Genomic DNA, 25700 nt, shown 5'->3' on the forward strand with positions numbered 1-25700 from the left:
CGAGGTAGGCGCTGTCATTCTCTCCGTTTTACAGATGAGAAAACTGAGGCTCAATAACTTAGGTTACCTGCCTAAGCCACATGATCACTGAGTGGGTAGCTGGGGTTCTAACCTCTGTCCAACTCCACAGCCACCGTTACACCACATCTCCTGTCAGACAAGGATGATGGGCAGAAAATTACAGTTTTAGGAATTTTTAAGTTAGGAAAAGTAACTTCCTACTTTGTGAAGTATCCCTTTTTCCTTCATGTTTTGGACCCGTGAATGTCAGTGTGTATTTACTGTGGGAACTTTAAGGCAGGATGAATTGCTGCTTTTGTCCTTTTCAAGCAACTCCAGTGTTTTTGCTCTTTCACGATTGGTTTAGTTACGTGTTTGTATACACATGAATATTTCTTAATTCTGTTGATCAGGATTTCTTCCAAAAACCAGGACATTGTAAAATTGCAAATTGCTTGGGTACCACCAAAGCACCTTCTTTGAAACACAAGCATCTTAAGCCATTCAGTTTCTCAAAGATTTGCACACAAGAGAAATTGGTTTTTAATGTTTCCATCTATGTCACATCAGCTATTGCTGCTGTCAGTCAGCTCAAGTTTTTTTTAGGCAAAAGAGCTTTTTATTTTATTTCTTAACGTGAAATCATTCCCAGGAATACTGCAGTTATGAGAGAAGAAGGGACTTACAGACTCAGAACTTAGGTTTCGGGGTTTTGTTTTGGTAACTTTTCACCGGTCTCTGTGTACAGATCCTGTCGGTGTTGAGAGCTATCTTTTAGTGCAGTCCAATGGCTCATTTATTTTGTAGCCCGATTCCTCTTAGGTGCAACTTCTCCTTTCAGTCCCTGGGCTTTCGTAACTGGCGTCAAATACTGTTTGAAGCAGAGTGAGAGGAGAGTGGATCTTCAGGGGCAGTGACAGACGCAAGGGGGGCCTTTGTTTTGGTCCCTTGGAATGAGTACATGGCCTTGAGCATCTGTGAATTCCTAGCTGTTTATTGGGTTCCCTTCAGTTTTCCTGAAAGAGTCTCTTTTGTATGTGAAAATCACCCATGTATGTAAGACGTTGGTAAGAATATCCTACTTCATGAGTATCGAAGCAAAGCTGTGTTGCCAATGGAAAGAAGGATTGTGGGGGGATGGTGGGAAGCCTGGCGGCAGCAGCTGGACTGGTGGCACGTGGTTCCTGGGTCCTGCTGTGTGGTTTCTCCCCTTTCCAGCCCCCATCTCTCCAATGGAGGCCTGTCCTCTGGCCCTGGAGAGCACCGGCCTCCTCCACAGGTCCAGGCAGTACGTGTGTGCCCTTGGCCTTGGCTGCTGTCAGACTCTGGGTGTGAGTGTCAGAGCATCCTCTCCTGTTTGAGCTACACAGCACAGCCCTAAGGAGGAAGGCGCTCGACACGCCAGCATTTATAACTGGCTGAACGTTAAATCGCTTTTAAGTGGAGTGTGCCTCACTTATTTTTCTGTTTTAATATGTATAAAATCGGTAACCCTGATAAAAATGACTAGTAGAGTTTTTGTTGTTGTTGCTTTTCAACAGTTACAACGCACACACTACGGAGTTCTTGCTAAAAGAACTGTCACGATGCTGTGGTGCTGAATTCCTTACTACTAGGGATGTGTTTGATGTGAATATCATGATTGGCACCTGACAGCATTGGGCCACCTTTCCATGGTGCATGAAACACCAGCAGAAGTTTTGTTTTTTGTTTTTTGGTTTTCTTTTTTTAAGGACGGGGGGGGGGGGGGGAGCTGGGGAAAAAAAAAAGAAGGGAGAGAAAATGTGCAATTGAGGAATATTTTATAGAATTTTATTTTTCATTCTGCTTAGACTAACTTTCAGACTTGGCTTGCAGAAAACTGTGACTGTGGTTCTGTAGTAAAACCGTTTTGCCAATGAAGAGCATTAAAATGCAGGCTTCTGCTCGTGTCATATTTCAGGCTAAAGACATTTTACAATCAAACCAGGAAAATGTGAAAATAGAGATTTATAATGGAAATGTTGATTCGATTTGAGCCGAAGCCAAACGTTCATGAAGGAAAATTAGATTAAACAGTAGATGTTTAGAGAGACTTTAAATTATGACAGCTTTAACGAAACATATGATGTGGATATTCCCCAGGCTCTGAGTGTACTCTCCCCAGCAGATTTGGAACCTAGCTTCTTGATGTTCCAGCCATTTATTAAATTCTCTTTTATCTATCTGTGGACTAGTGGACCCAAAACGTAACAGCTTAGAGTCTGACGATTGGAACTGTATCGTACACATTCCTGTAGAATCAAAACCTGGTGTTGTCGGTGGAAGTAATTCCGTCCTGTCATATTGTATTATATTTATGAGTGTCAATTGCCATTGTAGATTGTGAGTATAAAGCTACCAGTTACAACTGATGTATTCCATTTTTCAAAGCTCAACAGATACTCTGCGCAACTAATTTATTTTCATATACTGTTCAGATAGAGGGGGAAGGACTTGAAGTTGTGAGAAGCTAGAAGCCGGGTTGGGGAGCACATAATGGGAGGGTTCATTGAATGGCTGCATGTAAATGCTGGGACAGAGGGTCTTCTTTCTGAAAGGTCCACACCCCTGGACTCTGCCCTTCCAGAAGAGCAGGACCCCTCTGTGGTGGTGACAGCAGAGCCTAACACCAGCATCTGGGGTCAGCGGGGATGCTGTGTGCTCTTGTCTCCCCCTCGTCAGATACAGGATTTGCAAATACTTTCTCCTGGGTTGCCTTTTCGCCTCACTCTATTGATAGTGTCCTTTGAGACACAAAAGCTTTTGATTTTGATGAAGTCCAGCTTCATCATTTTGCTTTCATTGCCTCTGCTTTTGATGTCCTATCCAAGAAATGGCTAAATCCAGTGTCGTGAAGTTTTTGCCCCATGTTTTCTTAGAAAATTCAGTGAATTTTATAGTTACGGCTCTTATGTTTAGGTCTCTGAGCCAGTTTGAGTTAATTTGGGTACATGGTGTGAGGTAAGGATGCAACTTCATTTCTTTGCATGTGGATGTCCAGTTGTCCCAGCACCGTTTGTTGAGAAGACTGCGCTTTCCCTCTTGAATAGTCTTCTTGTGGAAGATCATTTGACCACATACATGAGAGTTTATTTCCGGGCTCTGTATTCTGGTCTATGGATCCATGTGTCTGTCTTTATACCAGAACCACACTGTTTTGATTACTGTAGCTTTGTAATAAGTTTTGATATTGTATCAATACGAGAGGCCTCCAGCTTTCTTCTTTTTCAAGATTGTTTCGGCTATGCATGGTCCCTTGCTATTCCATATGAATTTTGGGGTGGATTTTTCTGTTTTCACAAGGCACATCATTGGGATTTCAGTAGGGATTGGATTGTATCTGTAGATGACATTGGGTAGAATTGACATTTTACCAATTAAGTCTTCCGATTCATGAAGCATGTTTTTCCATTTATTTGAGTCTAATACTTTTAAATATATATTCTTTATTGTCAATAGTACAGATTTGGGTGTAGCCAGGCAGACCTGATTAGATTCTTGCTCTGCCACTTAACGCATTGTTTGACTTCAAATGAATCTCTTTGGGGTCTCCGAGCTGTGATTTCCTTTCTTTAAGTGGAGGTTGTGTAAATATTATGTATCAAGGGTCTAGCAGAGTGCGTGTGACATCTTTTTCTTCCCTTTGTGCCTTTCTGCCTACCTTGGACATCTGTATGTGCACCAGCTTTGTCCTCTGTGTTCTACCCACCACTTTGCTTGTTCCCTCTCATATTTTAGACTGAACACTGACCCCAGGACACCTACTCTGGTTTAAAACCTGTTTCCGTTTTCTTCTTTGCTTTTCTCATCTCAGAGTCTGACTCCGGCTTTCTGTAGAGATCACTGCCCTTCCATGCTCTTTGGTCTGTAAGCCTGGGCCAGCTGGGATCCAGCCCTTGGAGAAGTATGGGCTTAGGTGAATGCCGTCACCATAGGGAAGGGAATGTGGGGATGACTTTAAAGGGCAGCTGCTAACACTGCTTTTGAATTAATGGCTTAGTTACACCATATGCTTGTGTCATGTTTTAGATTTTGCAAAATACTTTCCTACCCCATGCATCTCAAAGATGAATCAACACGAGAAACACCTGAGGAACTTGTTAAAAACAGTCTGGGGGCCCACGCCCAATCTCCTGAGCCAGAATTCTGGGAGAGTGGCTAAGGAATTTGTGTTTTTAACAGACTCTCCTCAGCCACTTTTCTGGCAACTGGCCTGGCACTGGTCCATGGACAGGCCTTTGGGAACCCCTGACCCATTCACGCTGCCAGTTCCAGAATCTCGAATTCAAAAACTGACAGGCCAGACCTGGACGCAGCTAATGGCAGAGAGGGCCCTGCGCCCAAAGGCAGGGTTGGCCTTGACTGGGCTCATCTCCTGTATTCTACTCTCGGGACCTTACTCCCAAAGTCCTCCCTAGTGTTCCCCCTGCGATGGAAACAGGAGGCCCCTGGCCTTGCTCTACCTCAGAGGTTTTTTTGTTTTGTTTTGTTTTGTTTTTTTTGCTGTACGCTGGCCTCTCAGTGTTGTAGCCTCTCCCGTTGCGGAGCACAGGCTCCGGACATGCAGGCTCAGCGGCCATGGCTCACGGGCCCAGCCACTCTGCAGCATGTGGGACCCTCCCGGACTGGGGCACGAACCTGTGTCCCCTGCATCGGCAGGCGGACTCTCAACCACTGCGCCACCAGGGAAGCCCTACCTCAGAGTTTTTAACACGGACATGAAGCCTGGGTATTTGTTCAGATTGGATCATGTAGCAGCTAAGCCTCAGAATCCTTTTTTCAAAATATACATCCCAGTTCCCTAGACATTGCAGTTCATTTTAACAAGTATTGTGGGACTGAAACTTTGGGTAAATCAAAAATGTTCATTCTTTAAAAAAAAAAAAAAGCACCCTGAAAGAGTGCGGGGACGATTTTGGAAGCTAAATTTTCTTTTCATTCCCCTATCCCCAGGAAAACCGCACAAAAAACGCAAGGCAGGTCAGTATTTATCATGTGCCCAGATGAACGGAACACATAACTGGTTCACAGAAAGGAGGGATCAGCCTGGGCTGGGAGTTCAAGGTTCGGCCTGGAATGCTGCTGACAACCACCTGTGTATCAGGTTCTTCGTGTGTTTCAATCCTGTACTAATAAGCATCTTGCGCACGTGATCGTGTTTGACCCTGAAACCCCTGCTCCTCCTGTAATCTTCCCCATCTTAATAAGGGCCAACTTCAGCCTTCCTGTCAGTCAGGCCCCCGATGGCAGACTCACCCTTGCTCAGCGCAGTCGTCGGCTGTGCTGCCAGTTCTACCTTCTCATCCAGATCCAGATTCTCCCTTCCGGAACCTGTCCTTCTCACCAGCCACTTCCAGCCCCCGTCACCCTCTCCCGCCTGGATGATCACACTGGCCTGACCATATCCCTTTGCCCACCTGTGCCCACTAGAGCCTACTCTCACTGCAGCAACAAGGTTATCTTCACTCCTCTGCTCAGAACCTTCTGGAATAAAAGCCCTCTGTGATCCAACCCCTTTCCTGGGATCCTTGGTCTTCTTGAATCTGCCAGGCTTGCTCCCAACTCCAGTCGTGGTTTCCCTGATAGGAGCCCCTCTCCCCAGCGTCCTCCTGTCCACCTGTGTGACCCAGGCCCTCATCCTTCCCTCCTTCCCCTTCGTCTTCCCTGTAGCCACCTGACCCTTCTGTTAACACCACACCCACGCCTAAACATCCCGACCTTTTTTGATCCTGTCTCTTTATGACACTCACCCGTGACAGCTTATGTGTTTATCTGTCCTCATTATTATGTGACTTCTTCTGCCAGGCTAGACGTTCTGTGAAAGCAGGGCCTTTTCCGGTCCATTCGTTACCGGATCCTCAATCCTAGAATGGTGTCTGGAACGAGCAGGAACTCAAGTCTCTGTGGAATACGTACAGAATTCTTTTATAGATGCTTCTAGGGGTTCAGGGAGTTTGCCCAGGGGAAACACCAAAAGTAAGTGACCAAGCCAGGTTGAACTTAGGTCTAATGTCAGCGTCTGAGTTCTTAATGTCACAGAGAAGTCGGCATGATGGAACAGAAAGGACGTTCTGGGGAGGGAACTCCAAGAAGAAAGTACAGAGGTGGGAACGGGCTGGTGTTTGAGTAGGCAGCGAGGAGATACTAAGGGCTGTCTTGGTCGACTGGAACTCAGTTTGGGAAGGGCCTTAAATGCCATACTGGGGGGCTTGAGAAGTTTTGCTTTATTTTTAAAGTTTATTTATTTTATTTATTTTTATTTTTGGCTGTGTTTTGTCTTCGTCGCTGCATGCAGGCTTCAGTAGTTGTGGCTCGCGGGCTCTAGCGCGCAGGCTCAGTAGATGTGGCGCACGGGCTTAGTTGCTCCGCTGCATGTGGGATCTTCCCGGGCCAGGGCTCGAACCTGTGTCCTTTGCATTGGCAGGCGGATTCTTAACTGCTGCGCCACCAGGGAAGCCCCAGAAGTTTTACTTTAAACTGGGGAGAGTAGTGATCCTACCACATAAGGCTATTGGAGTTAATACTGGACAAGTACGTGGAAAGTGCTTGGTACTTAGAAAATGCTCGATAAATATTGCAATTGGAGTATATCTTTTTTTTAATGTTACATGATATCGTTATTATTTTTTTATTGACGTATAGTTAATTTACAATGTTGTGTTAGCTTCAAGTGTACAGCAAAGCAATTCAGTTTATATATATATATATATATACACACACACACACGCTTTTTCAGGTTCTTTTCCATTATAGGTTATCACAAGATATTGAGCGCAGTTCCCTGTGCTATTCAGTAGGTCCTTGCTGTTTACCTATTTTATACATAGCAGTGTATAAAACACTCCCGTTTTATCTTCCCCCCCCATCCCCCCACCCCAAGTATATCTTGTCAGCAGAGCAAACCTGGACTCTGGTCACCAGAGTAGAAACTTCTAGTCCTTTGGAGTCATGTAGATGGTTTCTAGAGCTTTCTCAACTTCAGATTTCATTTATCTTCCTTAAAGTTAACTAAAAAACATTGTGAATAAATAAAATTGCCAGGGATTCAGCTGTTAATCTGAGTAAGATATTTTCGTACTTGAGAAACGGGAAAGTAGGAAGATTTGAGAAGCACGCATTCAGCTTCATTTTTCACCTTTTATTGTGTTTAAACCAGTAGCTTCCGATCCCGGTTGTTCATGAGAATCACCTTTTCAAGGTACAGATTCCAGGGCTCCCCCCAGGCCCTCTGAACCTGAGTCTCAGGGCTAGGGAATCCAGGTTTCAATATCTCTTAGGTAATTTGGAAAATTGGGAACCACTGCTCAAAACTACCCCCACCATGTTCTTAGAGAGAAGGAATATTTCCCTTTTTGCTTAGAAATTGGTTCTGAAATTTGAAGATACCTTTCTAGTTACACTGTATCTTTATGGAGAGACTCGGGCCTTCGTTTAAAGAAAAAAAAAGTCTGTGGCTAAAATAAGAAGGGAACTGTAAATGCAAGTAGAATAAATGGTGATTCATGATGAGAGTTCTGGTTAAACAGGACAGAGCGCAGGAAAAACAGGTTGGTGCCCCTTCAGTGACAAAGGGGTCAGAGGAGTTCTGCTTTCATCACCTTGGCGAGATGACTCATCCCAGCGTCTGGGAACCAGCGCTTCTCCCCCAGATCACCCCGTCTGGTAGTGCAGTGCAGCTCCTGCACACTGCCCTGCGAGAGACAGGGCGGCCCTCAACACGTGAAACGGGCCTCTGGGGGCTCACTCTTGCCTTCTTTTGGCCAGAGATGGCAACACCTATATTTTTTCCCATGAGAAAAGTAAAGTTTGCAGCTCTTTACTCCTTGTCTCTGAGCAAAGAGAGAAGTGATGCCTTACCACCATTCTGGGGTCACACCTCCAGTTTTAGGGATGGGTGAGTTTTTAATCTGGAGTAAGGAAGGGAAGGTGCCCAGCTCTGAACGTGATTTGAAATCACCTGAACGAGGAACAGAAGCAGGAAGTCCTCAGCGGGGCATTCTCTTGGCTGTGCGCCTGAGCCCTGGCTCATCAGTTGCTTTGCCTGGAAGCTTTCGTTTGTCTCCTCTGAGCCAAGAACCGAATCATCCATCCTTCCCTGCCCAGCTTGGCACTTAGTAGGTAGATAGATAGGTGTTTGTCACCTGATGGAGACTGGGATACAATAAAGGAACAGAGAGTCCTGTCAAGGTAAAGTTTCAGGGTAAATAAGAGTGAGTTGCAGGGGGAGAGAGTCATGATAGCTTTGAATGCACTAGATTTTGTTCACTTCTGATGGAAGGAGAAAGACTTTGCAAGCAAGGGGAATTTTTTTTTTTTTCTGTACGCGGGCCTCTCACCGTTGTGGCCTCTCCCGTTGCGGAGCACAGGCTCTGGACGCGCAGGCTCAGCGGCCGTGGCTCACGGGCCCAGCCGCTCCGTGGCATGTGGGATCTTCCCAGGCAGGGGCACGAACCCGTGTCCCCTGCATCGGCAGGCGGACTCTCAACCACTGCGCCACCAGGGAAGCCCAGCAAGGGGAATCTGATAAGCAAAAGCATAGAGGCGGGAGGGTCCGGGGATGTTGTGCAGATCTTCTCAGCCGTCGTGAGATGTGTGAATCGAAATTGATGATTTCCATTAATATCACAGTCATATAAAAAAGGAAAACAAACAGTTGCTAGCAATGAGTGTTCGGGCACCCCAGTTGGAAATCCATTTTGCTCGTAACTAGTCATGCGACCTTAAGCAAATCAGTTGGCTTCAGGGTTTATGAAGCGCTGGTGTCAGAATAGTTTTTCCGTTGTGATTGTTGAGTCTGAGTGGGTAATTAATAGTGAAAACACTAGACAGTGGTCTTTAGTATGAAGGAAGAGAGGATGTTTCTTTGAAGCAAAACCAAAAGGACCAGTAAAAATGCTGCTGTTAGTGGTGTCGTGGAAGTCTTGGCGGTGTTATTCTGTGGGTAGGGATGATGTCGAATCTGCCCTGCCCAACAAACACTGAACTGGCAGGAACCAGCTGGGACCACTGGCTTATGAGCTGGGCCCATGCACAGGTCTCTGTGGTACAGCTGGGCTGGGGAAGCTGCCGTCTCCCTCAGGGACCATCCCCTGTGTCCCCGCCCCGCCCCCCAATACTGTACCTTTCCTTAGGCCTCAGAGCAGTGGAGATAGGCACTTTTATTTTATTTGAAGTTAGCGGATTTGCCTTAGGTTGGCTTCTTTTGGCCAGAGTAGTCATTTCGTTGTGTTTTTAGTCCTCAGTTTCAAAGGCCATGTGTAACTTTGAGACGCTACCAGCAATGGTGGAAAGCATGAAGCCACCTGGATTCCCATTCTGATCCTTTTGATTGATTCCTCTGCTGCATTTGATTGTAGCAAATTACTGACTTAGCTGCCCTAAGAGTTCCTTCCTGACCTGTGAAATGGGAGAGCAGTCTCTCTCTTTTGTCTCTTCAGAGGTCTTCCTAGGATCAAGTGAACAGAAGAGGGTTTTGGAAATGGTAAATCCCCAAATAAAATGTAATGCATTAATATTGACATTTTATGATAAAGGATACTGATTAGTCAAACAAGCTCTCTCGGTCTACCCATGATGCTTAGGGAGTCTCTGGTGACACAGATGATTTCCTTACTTGCCGACATGAGGTCAGTCTTCCTTGGCTAGCGCTCTGTTTATGTCTCGGGACAAGTAGTCATCAGAATTGCAGCATCTGCATCTCTCTCTTACTCATTACCCTAGAAATTCAGAGAAAGCAGTGATTTCCATGACCATCGTTTTTATAAGGAAATAGGGTTCTTAGAGTTCTTTTTATTTTAATAAACGGTTATATATCATATAATTAGGTGGTCATTCTTTTTTTTTTAAGATATTTTATTTATTTATTTAAATTAATTTTTCTTGGACTATAGTTGATTTTCAATGCTGTGTTAGTTTCTCCTGTACCACAAAGTGAATCAGTTATACATATACATATGTCCACTCTTTTTTTTTGATTCCATAGACCATTACAGAATATTGAGTAGAGTTCCCTGTGCTATACCGTAGGCTCTTATTATTTATGTATTTTATATGTAGTAGTGTGTATGTGTTAGGTGGTCATTCTTTTATTTTTCTTCTTCAGGTAAAGATCTTTGGTGTTAGGAACTTTATTAAAGAAATACTCAGCTCAAATTAATTAGTATGCATCCATAATCGAAAGTGGTTTATATAACTGGCATTCAGTTCATACTTTAAAAATTCCAAATAAAGTGTGTTGAGGAAGTGTTTCCCCCTGAGTGCACTGGAATTCATTCTCTGTGACTAGTGAAATGGAATGTGTTGCCCTGGAAGCCAGTGCGTTATTGAAGAGGTACATTATGGGGAAAACTTCCTGAAGGAGTCGTTCTGACATCACCCCTGACTTTGAGTTTGCAGGAAACTTTATTTTCTAGAGTATTGAGTGCGCTTCCTGAACGCAAGACAACGACACTAGGACACTTCGGGGTAAAATCAGATGGTGAGGGGCGTGAACGAAGCCCCCACTGTGTCCCTCCCCTTCTCTGTTTTGCTGACATCAGTGTCTGTGCTGCAGGGTTCCAGTTTTCTCTTAGGACAGGTTTATTGCCAGATAAGGATGGAGAATTCGGACTGGACACCATGGTAGCTTTTATATTGAGTACGTGCAGTGTTTTTCCTCACCCTCTAGGTCCTGGGTTTATCGTGGCCCGGCCTTCTGAAAGCCGGATTGTTTTCTGTCGGGGATGGTCCCCAGTAGGTGGGCCGCCTTCCTGAAGCTGGCCCTCCCTCTGCCTTTGTGAGCCCCGAGAGGCTGCCCTGCAGTAGAATCGAGCAAGCAGCATGGGCTGTCCTCCTGGTTCCTTCCCGCAAGGCGGTAACGTTCACGTTGTGCATTTGTCTGGTTCAGCATCTTATGTCAGCTCTCAACTTGGTCCCCCGGCGCCTGTCTGAGGTGTGCCAGCAGACTGGTTCCCCATCGTACACGCGACACTGAGTCATAGTGGATGCCTGGATGGCTGAAGAGCCCACAGTTAATCATGTCCTCAGAGGGAGACACCGATCTGTTAATCTTGAGCCCTTTATGCTGTCTTCCACACTGCTGCCTTGTGGTGTACCCAGGGTCACAGGAAAACAGGTGCAAATGTAAGACGTTATTATTCTAACCAGTGTCATTTCCAGTGCATGGGAGTGGAGGGCACCAGCTTTGTGAATACTTGCTATAAAAAACCGTATACTCTTTAAGGTGAGCAGCAATAGGTGTGGCTCATCTAACACTAGTCTCTGTTTCCGTGTTTAAATATCTTACCGTGGGACTTGAAGGAGAGGAAGTTGACGGTCGTCTCATTTTATGTAATAAGGGTAATATGCTCTCTAAGGGAAACACGCATTGCTTTTACGGAGGATTAGTTTTTAAATTTTTCTATTTATCGAATTTAAACTATTTATATATGTATGTGCGGATTTACATGTTCATATATAGTTAGTAATTTGGAACTTTAGAGAAAAATACAAGGAAGAAAGCAAAAACTAAGTATTAGCCTTCCTGTAATAGATACTTAGTATCATAATATGGGGGTGTTTCTTCGCAGTATTTCTGTGTCTATAGATTTTTTTTTTTTTTTTGCGGTACGCGGGCCTCTCACTGTTGCGGCCTCTCCCGTTGCGGAGCACAGGCTCCGGACGCGCAGGCTCAGCGGCCATGGCTCACGGGCCCAGCCGCTCCGCGGCATGTGGGATCTTCCCGGACCGGGGCACGAACCCGTGTCCCCTGCATCGGCAGGCGGACTCGCAACCACTGCGCCACCAGGGAAGCCCACCAAAGGGTTTTTGTATCACATAATAAACCTCATAATGCTGTTCAGCAAAACTCAGTATCCTGTAATTCAAATAAACGTGAGAACAGCGCAGAGATGGCTTGGACAGTGTGCGATTAGTGAATGCGGTTTGCTGTGTGTTTGCTGCTGAAATTACTATTTTAAAAAAATCAAATACTAGACTGTTGTGTAGATTGGCGGGGTTTTCTTTTCGTGCCCTTCATGCTCAGTGGAAGGGAAGCATCTTCAGATTGACGGCTCTCCGGTCCACTCGTTGGGTTTTAACGCAGAACGCGTTGAAGGTAGCTGCTTTGTCCGTTTAGTTCAGTTTTCGATAGTATTGATCGATTTTAGTTTTGTAGAGCGAGGTGAGACAGATCCTTCACTCTGCAAGAGTTTTCGCTGTGGATTCACTGGAAGATACCAGGGGTGAGAAGAAAGTGAGAGAATTGCTTCTCTTTGAGGTAAACAACAGGAAGGACCCCTAAAAGTATTTGTTAAGGCTCCAGCCTCCCAGGTTTTTATTATAAAATGCTCAGGTTCCCTTCTTGGTCACCTAGTGTCACTCAACCTTCATTGAAAGAATAAAACAGATTATCTTCTATGATATTTAAATGCAAATAACAGAGGTACAGTCTAAATCACTTGGCACCATATAGAAGTTCTTTTTTTCTTTTGCTGTGTTTTCCTAAGACACAAATGCCTCCACTTAAATTATTAATTGGAACGTCTGATTTCCTACTGTGTCATCTGTAAGTCAGTGGCCACATGGCTGAAAAAATGCCATAACTAATAACCTCCTGAGGGAAGGAGGTGCAGGGCTATCTCTTTTTATCTTTTTCTGATTTAAAAGATTTAACGGGAAACTGTCAATATCCACAACTGTTCTTCTGTCTCCCTGGAAAAATTCCACAATCAAAATATTCCATCTCAGAAAATGGCTCTTGGTTTATCCTCTTTGACACACACACATGTGGAAGGTAGCTGAGAGTAGCTTACTACCAGAAATGGGTTCCTGTTTTTTATGGACACACTGAAATTTCAAACTCCCAGATCATCTCGTTACAATACAGTGCAGTCCCTAAAATAACTTTAATTAGAAGTTGTAGCTGGGAAGCTGGTAGCACCTGACTGGAGACTGGGACTTGCCCTCACCTTCTGAAAGCTTCTGTTTGCCTCTTGGCGAATCAGCTTAGCTATTGCAGTTCGGTTACAAAGTTCAATCAGCTGTGTGTTCCTGTTAGTCTTTGTACAGAAATCCATTAGCAGTTATTACCATATTAGGTTTTGTAAACATGACTGTGCTCCTTGGGTCTAGTATGTGTCTTACTCATTTTAGTTCCCAGTTGGAAGTCAGTTCATCAATCAGTATTCGTTCATATATAAATCAATGTTTCCAGCTAATTTTTTTTGAACTTTGGCTATAGGAAACATGGAGATAAGCACTTGGCATCTGGATCTTGTCGAATCTTTAGAATAATCCTTTGACATCGATAGGATTATTCCCATTTTACAGGTAGGTCAGAGAGGATGAGTCACTTTGCTGTGGTCTCAGCAAGCATGGTCAGAGCCCGGAGGCTTGCTGAGTGCCGCGAGCAAAGCCTGCCCGGAACTAGAGGAGTGCAGAGGAGGTTAGCGCCATGTAAACGGGCTGGGATAAAATAGTGTGGTGTTTAACATATGGTGAGAAAAAAGGGGCAGGATGGTAGGGGAGCCTGCATTAAGATAACGTAGAACCAGAGGTAAGATTTGAGAAGGCTTCCGGACAACCCAATCTGTGAGCTGAGGTTGCACTAATAACACCTGTTAGCAAAGTGGAGGGAAGAAGTCTTGAAGAGTATTGGGGCAGGGGAGCAGCCTGTGCAGACCCCCTTGAGCAAAGGAGAACGAAGGGCAGCGCGTGCGGGCATGGGGTGGGGTCTGGGCCGCAGGACAAGGGGCTGGACAGCTACTCATGGACCAAACCCTGAGTGACCTGTGCCGCGTAAAGCACTCAGGCTCTGTTCTGGGGACACGGGGAAGTAGTGAAGGCTTTGGGGGTAATCTAGGCGAAACAGACGGTGTTCACGGCAGTCGAGACAGCAAGGTCTGCATGGATCTGAGAACATTCAGAAAGTCAAGTGGACTGTCTCAGATTGCGCGTGGACTGTCTGTCAGGGGAGGGCAGGATGGGCCCCGGGTGCTGGGCTTGGGCGGCAGGGAGATGGGAACGCCGCTCCTGAGCTGGGCAGTGGGAGAGCAGGTGCCCAGGGCCTGGGCTGGAGGGCGTCCGCTGTCATAGCGCAGCGTGGCTGTGTGGCATGGGAGACACCTTTGGGCTCTGGGTAGATCTCAGAGTCGTCGGCGTGGAGATTCACGTGACCCTGCTAGAACTGCACAAGGAGGTAGGTGGAATTAAAAGCGAAGGCAGCCTAGAATAAGCCCCAAGGAGCACCAGCACTTAAAGAGCAGAGGAGGAGCCTGCAAAGAAACCAAAAAGAGAGCATCAGGAACCATCGTGTTCTGCGTGTGTAGCGATAGTATGTTGAGCCAGTGCTTTGGGGTAGTTTGGTTTGCAGTTATTTCAGTTTAGACGGATGGATGTAAGCTAACGCTGAGTGCCAACGAAGTGGCCCGCCCGCCTCTAGGGGCCGGGGGGACACCAGTGAATAGGGGGCACCGGGATCCTGCTCTGGCGAAGCATATAGGCGCTTCACTTAGAAAGTCACACGAGGGCTCCATCTAACAAACCTTGGCTTTGGCCCTTTTTTTCAGCTCGGATTATGATTCAGGATAATGTAGAGTCGTAATACAGGGTTCCAGTGGAGACGGACTCCTTTAGACACTTTTTACTGGGGTCTCTGCTTTACTTGGATGAAAAAGTCCTTAACGACACCAAGGGCATCAGGTTTTCTGGGGACATCACTTGAGAAATTCTTCCAAAGAGCAACATGGAGTGCTTTGAAAAATGGTCTAACACCAGCGTGAACATTCCACTCCCTGCAAAAAGAATTATTCTTCACAAGTCATACATTACCTCTATGTTATAAAACCTCAAGGAGACGAATTTTTCTCTTTTTTTTTAATATTCTCATGCTCCAAACATTTATCTTTGGTACCATCCTAATGTTTTTTTTGGGTTTTTTTTTGTTTTTTTTTTGCAGTGCGCGGGCCTCTCACTGCTGCGGCCTCTCCCGCTGCGGAGCACAGGCTCCAGACGCGCAGGCTCAGAGGCCATGGCTCACGGGCCCAGCCGCTCCGCGGCATGTGGGATCTTCCCGGACCGGGGCATGAACCCGCGTCCCCTGCTTCGGCAGGCGGACTCCCAACCACTGCGTCACCAGGGAAGCCCCAACCCAATGTTTAATTCAAGATAAATGGCTAAGAACAAATTTTCATGTTCAGATCTACCAAAAACTTAGCAGAGTATGATTATTATGGACCATCTATATCCATTCATGACCATTATTATTGAATAATAGCCCATTTGTCGAATTGTTTCTATCCTTGATGTTCATGGTCTACTATGGTAAGAAACTGAGCTACTGGATTGCTTTATAGGTCTTTAGTCATAACTTCATTGAATACCTGGCTGAATGTACCTGAACTTAGTGATGTTATGGGAAATGCACTTCAGGTGATGAGACCTTGTGCGCTGAGCACACCTCAGCTCTGTCGCCTTCCCGGCCACAGAGAGGGTGAACCTGGGGAACGTTTGTTCCTCTTTTTATTCCCTGCTCAGTTATGCATGTTAGTATTTGAGCTGATGGAATATGCGTATGAAAAATAAATGTTTTTGTGGTAGTTATACTTTCATTATAAATCTGTCATATAACTTTAACCATTTTTTCCCTTGAATGAGGCTCATAATTTGTGCATTTTGTGGTTTTCAATCCTTTTGCTACAGCTGCAGTCCTGGTAAGTGGCTCAACTATAGCATTGCTCTTGAAGACTCACTGATGTCTTATGGGAAACTTGGAACAACATTCTATTTAAACACAATTACGCTGAAATATCACATTTCCGCCGTTTCTGTTCTGTCCTTGAAAAATTATTACCAAGACCATTAGCATGAGAACAGATCAGTCCTTCCAGCTCTGCAATTCTTGAATTTCTCTGAGGGGTCTTTCCCTGCCTCTTCCAGCCCGTCCTCTCTCAAGGCTGCCCTGCCACCCGTGAGATCACACAGGTCCACATGTAGATTTTAAAGTGCCCACCGAGTGCTGGTGACAATTTTTGATTTTTTTTTTACCCCCTGGGGAGTGAGAGCCGTCGAATTTGATGAAATGTAAGAATACTTGGAAACTATTAGAGGGGGATGTCCTTGACATTACAGATGAACTGAAAGAAAGGGAGAACGCTGTCTGGAAAAACAGGTTGGAGATCCCTTTTAATTGGTGATGAGTCTAAGATGAACCCTGTGTCTTCTGTCCCAGCAAATGGTCAGTGTTCAGGTTTGGGGAGTTACCTGGAGAGGACCTATTCATGCTACTGAGGCCCTCACTGCAGATTAGCATTCTGTTCCCTTTATAAAATCCTCAGGAAGAAATTCAGTGACTCTTCATTTTCTTTGATTAAGTTTTTTGTAGCCACACCAAGGTAGCAGCGTGAATCATTTATCCATGAAGTTAAGAAAGTAGTACATTGAAGATACTCTGAAGTAGAATTAAGGCAGGAAGGAGCGGGTGGAATGGTGACCCCCATAATTGCAAGTATGAGGGTCCGCTTTATTTTAATGCTTTCTTAATATTTCATGAAATAGCACTTTCGCTTTTCATGGAAAAATGCATGGCATTTCCGTTGGAGAACTCTGCATTGGCCTGTTGAAAGCTATCCTAACCAGTGTTTTGCAACCTGTTGGAACGACGAAATGGTGTCAAATCGCAGAGGAAAGTCAGGAGCAGACTCACAGCTGTGCATTCAAAACGTGACGTGCGGGGCTCTTGGCTTCATACACCTTCCTCTCTAACTGGGACGTGAGGCCCAGGTACCCTTTCGACCAGGACCTCTGATCGCACGGTTTCCTCTTGCCATCCTGTTTTGGAGTGGTCCCACTCGCGGGCATACTTCCAGATCTCCAGGACGCTGCCACCAGCCACCTACAGCAAAATGGAGCTCTGCACCCCATCGGCTGCCCTGCCCGACTCAGGAGGGGACAGGATCGGTCACGCAGGCTTCCTTATGCACTTCGTGTTTGGGGACGGGCCTTTAGCCTGAGATGCTGCTGAGACGGTTAGAAGGAGAAGTACGGCATTCTTTCTTTCTGTACAGTTGGAAGACCTGTCTGCCATCACTGCATTTGGCTGGTACAGAAGTGGGGGTGGGAAGCTCTCTCTCAGAGTGGAGCAGTTGCTGAATGTAGGTTCAGGGTAGCCTGTTGTCGTGAGGATTTGGGTATGAGTGTCCTGCAAAGAGTTAACACCTGGCCCTATTTCTATAATTCTCATGTTTTTGCAAAATGATTAAACTTCTGATTTGTAGTAGATTCTGTAACTACGAGAGCTTGCCATTTCGATAGTAAACGTTTTATATTATGAAGGATTACTGCCTGCCGTATTTGTTTAGTAATCTGTTAATTCACTTAATAATATTTATGGACCATCAACCATGTACTGGAAACCGTGCGAGGCACTGCAGATCAAGTGGGGAACAAAACAGTCACAGCCCTGGGGCCTCGCAGAGAGCTGGAGAGAGAGAAACAGGCACACGTGGTAAGGTGTGGACAGGGGTGTTTCCGCGAGCAAGTAGAGGACGCCACGGAGCAGGTGGAGGGGCACCCGGGGCGGGGGGCGGGTGGGTGGAATGAACAGGATGACGATGAAGGGTTGGCAGGTAATGCAGCGTTTACAGGAAGCAGCTCAGACGGAGGCCTGGAGAGGGCGCAGCCTGAAGACGCTGAGGACGGCTGGGCCCCAGCGTGGAGGGAGGAGAGCAGATGCTTCCGATGGAGCCAGGGTGGTCGGGAAGAGGCTGGTGAGCCATAATGCGGGTTTTTATCTTGGGAAAGATGGCAAGTCTCAAAGGTTGTCAACAAAGGGTAACATGGAAGGACAGGGTCAGAAGAGGGTACCTTCGTTAGGTGATGGTAAGAGCTGAAAGAAATGCGTTGGCTTCTTTGTCCTCCGAGAAGTAAGAAGCTGCCGTCTCTGCTGAGATGCTGGGGCAGGAAGGTCTTTCAGTGGCTGCTGCGGGGAGCGGGGCAGGAGATGACAAGGACGGGACCAACCTGGATAATTGGCCCTTATTTCTCGGTCGTGTCACAGACTCACCAAACCCCTTCGAGACTTCGGGTAAAGAGCATTCTGTGCTTTGCAAATTGCATTTTCCCTGTTCTGTCGGGGTGCCCACCCGTAACTGTGTGTTCTGTGCTTTGTTTGGGGGCCAGTCACAGCCCCCTAATTTCTGCAGGCTGCTCTTTCGAGATGCTTCTCTGAAATGTCATCCTTTTCCTGTCCCTTCCATCATTTTGGGACCCATGGACATCAGTCAGCTGCACGGCTCCCTGCCTGCTCTTGACGTTCATGGTGGATTTGAACATAGAAGATGTATATATACCTGATGAGTATAAAGAATAATTTGGGGGTATTTTGCAGATGCTTCCTAGATTACAGCTTCATTGCATGCCTGTACATGCTACTAAGAGTGCAAATCCCGGTCTTTTAGAAATTTCTCAACTGATTGCTTCATGGAAACAGGCAGAACGTTACAACTTGGGGAAAAACTAAAGATAATGAGAGATACAAAGGGATCTTATGTTCCAGATGCCTGTATGCAGGCATATTTGCCCCGGATCCCCACTTTTCATCTGTGGCCCTACAGGGCAAACAGGATTAATTACTGGTGTAGGGTGTCTCGTGTGCGCGCGTGCGTGTGTGTGCGCGCACGTGTGCCCTCACGCATGTATGTGCCTGTCTCTGTCTCTCTGTCTCATCCACAGTCTGACCTCTAGGTTCTGGATTGTTCCAGAGGTCATTCCAGCTCATGCTTTAGATTTTCATTCCCTCCATTGTTTCCTTTCTGCATTTCTCTCTGTTCAGAGCCTGTACCATTCCTTCTTTTTCTGTTGTTGTTTTTACATCTTTATTGGAGTATAATTGCTTTACAATGGTGTGTTAGTTTCTGCTTTATAACAAAGTGAATCAGTTATACATGTACATATGTTCCCGTATCTCTTCCCTCTTGCGTCTCCCTCCCTCCCACCCTCCCTATCCCACCCCTCTTGACATCTGCTTTTCAAAGACATTGATTTCAGTTCTTCCCCATGAACTGTAATACTTTTTAAATTGGATGATGTTATTATTTCTAATTTATCTTCCTGAGAAAACAAATGCTATAATTGTTTTGAGGTATTTTATTTTTATGACAGTGTTCAAATATATAAGTATTTTAGTAATATCTTTAAAAGGAAGGTGCCCTCTATCATTCTGTTGTTAGAGATTTATTCGAGGAGCTACAACAAGCTAGAAAATGTGTCTAGGAGTAAAAGGTGGCCGGAAGGGATTTGCAGGAGTTCTGTTGCAACTGTAGATTGTTTATTAATCAGCTACTGTGTCAAGAATTTTTTGGCTTTGAACACTTTGAATTGTTAGTGGCACACACAAAAGGTGTTAAAAGATATATAATTATGGAATTAGAGCAGGGATCTTGCCCAGAAGGCTCTGGTTTTGATTTGGACGCTGGTGCCAGAACTGTGGCTTTCCGTCCATTCATTCATTGACCAGGCAATCTGGGCAACACTGTGCACAGTAGCTGTGTTCGTCAAATTTCCTGTCTTTGATCTTTCACTGAATAGAAGCTGGGTCTCGTAGGACATTTAAAATTAGTCTGGAAAACACAGAAATCTAAGTCAAACTGAATAAACCAAAAAAGGTGATCAGTTGGCTCAAGCAGCTGGAACTGGTTCCGGAGCCGCATCTTGAGGAGTCGTCATTTCTTTCGCTTGGCCCAGCTTCGTGCTGCTGTTTCCATTCTCAGTCACATTGGCAAGGTGAGCCCTCTGCCGCTTGGGCATTGCCAAGGGTCAGAGCACCAGTGTTGGGGTACCCTTCCTGCCTTGGCCCCTGGGCTCCTCCCTGGACCAGTCACTGTGGCCTGAAGATGCAGCACTTTCATTGGTCAAACCTGGGTCACATGTTACGGGTGGAGTTAGCCCCACATAACTAAAATGGTTTTAGTTAGAGGTATGGTACCCATTACCACATGAAAGAGGAATACATCTGAGACAGGAAAAACCAGTGGCCGTCTGATACAGCTAATGTTCTTATCGCACGCACAAAATTAAAAGATCATAACTGAAGGAATATTTTCAGAAGATTTCTTTGGCAAAGGGTCTGTGTGCTCTGAGTGTGCTACAGTTTTTGTGGGTTTTGGCAAGCCTAGTAGTAAAATTCAACACTAGTTCATCTATTTTTATTTGTTGCTATTATTCATTCATGTTTTAAAGTAATCATCCTTACTTTTTGACAGTTGTCGGTGTCTTCCATTTCTTTTTTTTTTTTAATAAATTTATTTATTTATTTATGGCTGCATTGGGTCTTCGTTGCTGTGCACGGGCTTTTCTCTAGTTGCAGCACGTGGGCTTCTCATTGCAATGGCTTCTCTTGTAGAGCACGGGCTCTAGGCACATGGGCTTCAGTAGCTGTGGCATGTGGGCTCAGTAGCTGTGGCTCACGGGCTCTAGAGCGCAGGGTCAGTAGTTGTGGCGCACAGGCTTAGTTGCTCCGCGGCATGTGGGATCTTCCCGGACCAGGGCTTGAACCTGTGTCTCCTGCATTGGCAGGCGGATTCTTAACCACTGCGCCACCAGAGAAGCCCTTCCATTTCTATAATAGATCTATGGAATAAAGATTTTGTAGTTTTAATGCTGTCTGTTGCAAACAAAGATGCTATTGTAAATGTAAACGGCTGTGAAAGCTTGGAAGACCAGTTTTCAGATATGAGTCCAAGCCCAGTGACCTCTGATAACTTAATGGTTAGTTTTTCCAGAACAAGTTACTCAGTGTCTGTGTTGTCCACGTTAATCCTAGTTTTCAGGTTTCTGTGTTTTACACATTCCTGGCAGGTGGCTTGAACTCAGAGCATCCTTCTGGGGTGTGTGAGCGGGCTGCTGGTAAGGGGGGGGTGCTGGTTTGCTGGTGGTGGAGTCGGGGAGGGGGCCAGAGTCTCACCTGTGCCCCGAGCCTTGAGCACCTTCCTGCTTTGACTGCCACGTGCTGTGGGAACATTGGTATTTCGGTGTGTGCCACGACAGGGAAAAGGAAGAAAAGCAAGGTACAAACTACATTTTTAGATAGCGTTTGGTCCCATAAATGAGAGGATGCAGGGGTTTCAAAGTCGTGGTTGAGGTAGCTCTTTGCATTTTGTGCATACATCGGTCATATATTTAGTGAGGGATTGTTCTATTTCTACTCTCTCTGGTGCTAATCACTCTGTTTAAATTTTCCATTCTTGGATGGGTTTGGGGAGTTTGTGTTTTGCCAGGAAATCTTAGTTTCTTCTATGTTTCTAAGTTTGTTGCTGTAGAGTTGCTTGTGGTATAATTCTTTTACACTTATATTTATTTCAATACCTCCTATACGTGTGGTCATTTCTCCTTTCTCCTTTCCGAACTTATGTAATATTATTCTCCCTTTCTTTCTTTCTTTCCCTTTTTCAGGTTTGGGAAGGAGTGTATCTATTTTCTTATTCTTCAAAAAAAAAATCCACCTTTTGGATTTGTCTCTTCTTTTATCCCCTACCCCCTGCCATTCCATTAATTCCAGCTTGTATCTTTCTTCATTCCTTCTTTCGTGGTTTCTTTCGGTACATTTTGTTGTTCTTTTGCTAATTCCTTGGGGTGGTGAGCACTTAGCTCCTGATTATATTTCTAGAAACGTCACAGTTCAGTGTTTGGAACGGGGTGCTCGGTAGGGTATGTTTCTTTCTTCGGTAACAAGGATACAGATCAGTATTAGATAATGAAAATACGTATCAGATTAATGCCTCTTGAGAATTCACATAGCTCTGAACCAACCATGAGAAGCTTTTCTTACCCTTTCAAATTGTGTTGAGTGTTCTGTAAGCAGGAGACTTAATAGCATGTATAGGTTATGCAGAAGCCTACTACAGTGAATCCAATACCATTTCAACAGAGAGCTGTTAGGCGAGAAGTTGTTTTCCTTCGTATCTCGGTCGTCATTTTGTTTCAGTTTCCGGGAAAGGATTTGATGATAACCTAAATTATAGAGGAAATCACTATGATTCAGAATCGTCTCTGGTTCTTTTCAATACAATACTTCTAAGTGAAATAGATAAGATGCCGTCAGCTCTGGTCTCTCTCTGAGAACTCTGGGCATATCCTGGCCTGCCGAGTGCACGGAAGCATCTGACTGCACCTTCCCTCTCTGTTTGCCACACCCTAAAACATCATTATTTCCTCAGTTATGACAGCCATGAGTTCGGGAAATAGTAATACCTGGAAAATATTTCTGTCTAATTAAAGATAGAACAAATGGAAAAATTATTTGTAATTAAAGAGGAGAGTTGGTGAAGTCAAGTTTCTGCCAGACACAAAGGTAAATTGTGTCTTAAATCTCTAAGCTTCCCTGCACGTTTGTCAACTTGCTAGTGGCGTAATGAACTAGAAAGTTGTACTTGTTCAGACACCAGATTCTTGAAGACGCCTTCTCACTGTCAGGGCATCTCTGTGAGTTCTTATTTGCTTGCGAGAGAGCATTCTGGAAACTCATTGTTAATGCCTTGTATTGACCTTGGTGCTGCTGGACATTTTGAGTTTAACTGGTTTGAAAGAAAGTTTAAGAATACTCAAACAATTGCATGACCATTGTGTTACTCTTACAACTAATTGAAATGTTGCTTGATTACCTGATTTAAGCCAGGTTACATCAATAGATAACGTTGATACTGAGATGAAGGGCATAGCTCCTGGCTTAGAGGAGCTTACAGTTAGCTGGTGGTGGAGACAGATCAGTACGGCAGCAGTAAGAGTATCAGGGAAAGTGCTGTGATTGGGGTAGGTGCAGATGCCATGGAAACATAGAGGAAGCGGTCCTTGCTCAGATGTGGGCTGAGCGTGGGAGGGGACTGCTCGATTGTGTGGTGTAAATTTTAAGCAGCCAGGTACAGTGGGTAGGCAGAGTGTTCCGGAGAGAAGGAGAGTGTGAACAGGGAACCATGAAACATCACGACAGTTTACGGGGAATTGGCGAGAAGGGCAGATGAGAAACCACGTGGGGAATGTATTGACCTGGAGCTACAGTGATTGTTAATGGCTATTTTCTGTTTTTTAATTCAGGTAAAGGAACTGGCCAGATGTCTTAAGGGATGCTTTTGAAAAGGACAGAGGTGTTCAAAATTATTACAGCAACTGAGAAGCAAGTTGGTTTTGGAGGAACTGTACTCTGAGGATGTTTGCTTCTATACAAGTATAGAAGAAGCCTTTGTAAATAACAGTGTCATTGGATTTACATCAGTCTTTCCGGCGAGGCTTGGAGCTTCCTGCGTCATCGGTAGACATGAGTGACCCCAGGCAGTCACAGGAAGAGCAGCAAAAGGTCGGCAGAGCCTCGTCGAAGTTCAAGGGTCCTCCCAGAATCATGCAGTCCGATGATTATTTTGCTCGAAAATTTAAAGCCATCAATGGCAACATGGGACCCACCCCTTCCTTAAATGCTTCCAGTTCCAATGAGAACGGTGGTCCGGCTAACGGTACCCCGGCCGTGCCCAAGATGGGTGTCAGAGCAAGGGTGTCTGAGTGGCCTCCTAAAAAGGACTGCTCCAAGGAGCTGACCTGCAAGGCCCTGTGGGAAAGCCGGTCACAGCCCAGCTACGAAAGTGTCACGTCCATTATGCACAACGGGCAGAACAACCAGAGTGACCGCCAGCAAGAGGAGCCGCTCGACCTCGACTTCGTGGAGGCGAAGTCTACCGTCGGAGACATCTTCGTTCACTCTCCGCAAAGAGGACTGCACCCCATAAGACAGAGGAGCAACAGTGATGTTACCATCAGTGACATCGACGCGGAAGACGTCCTAGACCAAAATGCAGTGAACCCCAATACCGGGGCCGCCCTGCACCGGGAGTACGGGAGCACGTCTTCCATCGACCGGCAGGGCCTGTCAGGGGAGAACTTCTTTGCTATGCTCCGAGGCTACCGGCTAGAGAACTACGACCACAGGGTGATGGCCCCGTTCGGGTTCCCCGAGTTTTTCCCCTGCGACCCTGCAATCTCCCCCAGCCTTCACGCCGCAGCACAGATTTCTAGAGGCGAATTCGTGCACATCTCAGGATTAGACTATATGGACAGTGCCCTCCTCCTGGGGAGAGACAGGGACAAGCCTTTCCAACGGAGGTTGAAGTCGGAGTCCATGGAGACGTCCCTCTTCCGCAAGCTGCGGACCGTGAAAAGTGAGCACGAGACGTTCAAGTTCGCCTCTGAGCTGGAGGACGGGCGTCTGGAGAGGGGCGTCCGCCCTTGGAACTGCCAGCGCTGCTTTGCACATTATGACGTCCAGAGCATCTTGTTTAATATCAACGAAGCCATGGCCACGAGGGCGAACGTGGGGAAGAGGAAAAACATCACCACCGGGGCCTCGGCGGCATCCCAGACCCAGATGCCCATGGGCCCGACGGGCGGCTGTGACTCCCCGCTGGGGAGCAAAGAGGACCTCAACTCCAAAGAGAACCTGGACACGGACGACGGGGATGGGAAGAGCAACGACCTGGTCCTCAGCTGTCCCTACTTTCGGAATGAGACAGGCGGGGAGGGCGACCGGAGGATCGCGCTGTCCAGGGCCAACTCGTCCTCCTTCAGTTCCGGGGAAGGCTGCTCCTTCGAGGCCTCCCTCAGCTCTCACTGCACCAACGCGGGCGTCTCGGTCCTGGAGGTGCCCAGGGAGAACCAGCCAATCCACAGGGAGAAGGTCAGGCGCTACGTCATCGAGCACATCGACCTGGGGGCCTATTACTACCGCAGGTTCTTCTACGGCAAAGGTAAGGGGCCCTGTGTGTCCCGGGGCCGCTTCCCTGGGGCCCCTTGTGGTACGCGGTTTTGGGTCGGAGCCTGTCCGAGGCCGTTGTCCGCTGGGTTGGAGCTTGTTCTGTGTCACAGAGCCTCCACTGCTGCCGGACTGATCCCTTCTTTATTTATTTTTTATTTTTTTAATTTTTTGGGCCACGCCGTGCAGCACGCAGGATCTTAGTTCCCCAACCAGGGATGGAACCCGTGCCCCCTGTGGTGGAAGCGCGGAGTCCTGGCCTCTGGACCACCAGGGAGGTCCCAGATCCCTTCTTTAGAAATCCCCAGTTCCCTGCCTTTGCTGATCCCTAGTCCCTGATGTGGAAACGTCTGCTCTTTCCTTCTCTCTGCCCACGTGTGAGTGTCACAGATGTCGGACTCCACTTAGGTTTACCCCTTTTAGGAAGTCTTCGCTGATGAACTCCATTGCTCTTTCATTGCTCTGAATAATCTTACACTGGGTACAGTTCTGGTTCTAGTTCTTTTCCCTCTCGTTTTTTCTGTACTTTTCTCCTACACCTTTGCTTCATCTTTTTAATTTTATGTCTTCACAGCTCCTTCTGCCTTGTTGTACATAATGGAAGTGTTAAGTGAATCTTTGTGGAAAGAATGTATGAATGTATAAATTAGTAGGATAGACAGATTTAGTCTTCTTGCAGTTTTACACATAGGCTTAAAGGTTCAGATACAGATATTTCCTTGGTATTGTTATTTCAGAAATTCTTCAAGTACGCGTAGAATAAATGATGTTTATTTTATTTGTATGCTTAGCCTCGAAGGATGCATCCCTCAGAAGTCATGTAGTTGAATCCTCAGCCTTTCAATGTGTCGTTAGTCATGCCAGGGACATGAGACGCCACTCTGTCTTACAGGCCCACAGAGAAACGTGTACC

General features: G+C 46.0%; 1 protein-coding gene across 16 annotated transcripts in view; it reads left to right on the forward strand.

Moving 5' to 3' along the window:
- Nucleotides 1-25700, forward strand: part of SIPA1L2 (signal induced proliferation associated 1 like 2) — a 235693-nt gene that overhangs the window by 104627 nt on the left and 105366 nt on the right. For 15 of the 16 annotated variants that reach the window (XM_033841437.2, XM_033841438.2, XM_033841439.2 and 12 more), the window contains one exon: nt 23086-24782. In XM_033841437.2, the coding sequence (XP_033697328.1) occupies nt 23306-24782 (1477 nt within the window). In that variant the 5' untranslated portion in view covers nt 23086-23305. Of the gene's footprint in view, nt 1-17675; nt 17766-23085; nt 24783-25700 lie in introns of those variants that run through there. The other variant, XM_033841447.2, reaches the window with a different exon arrangement.

This window comes from Tursiops truncatus, chromosome 16 (genome assembly GCF_011762595.2).
Source record: "Tursiops truncatus isolate mTurTru1 chromosome 16, mTurTru1.mat.Y, whole genome shotgun sequence".
Lineage (NCBI taxonomy): Eukaryota > Metazoa > Chordata > Mammalia > Artiodactyla > Delphinidae > Tursiops > Tursiops truncatus.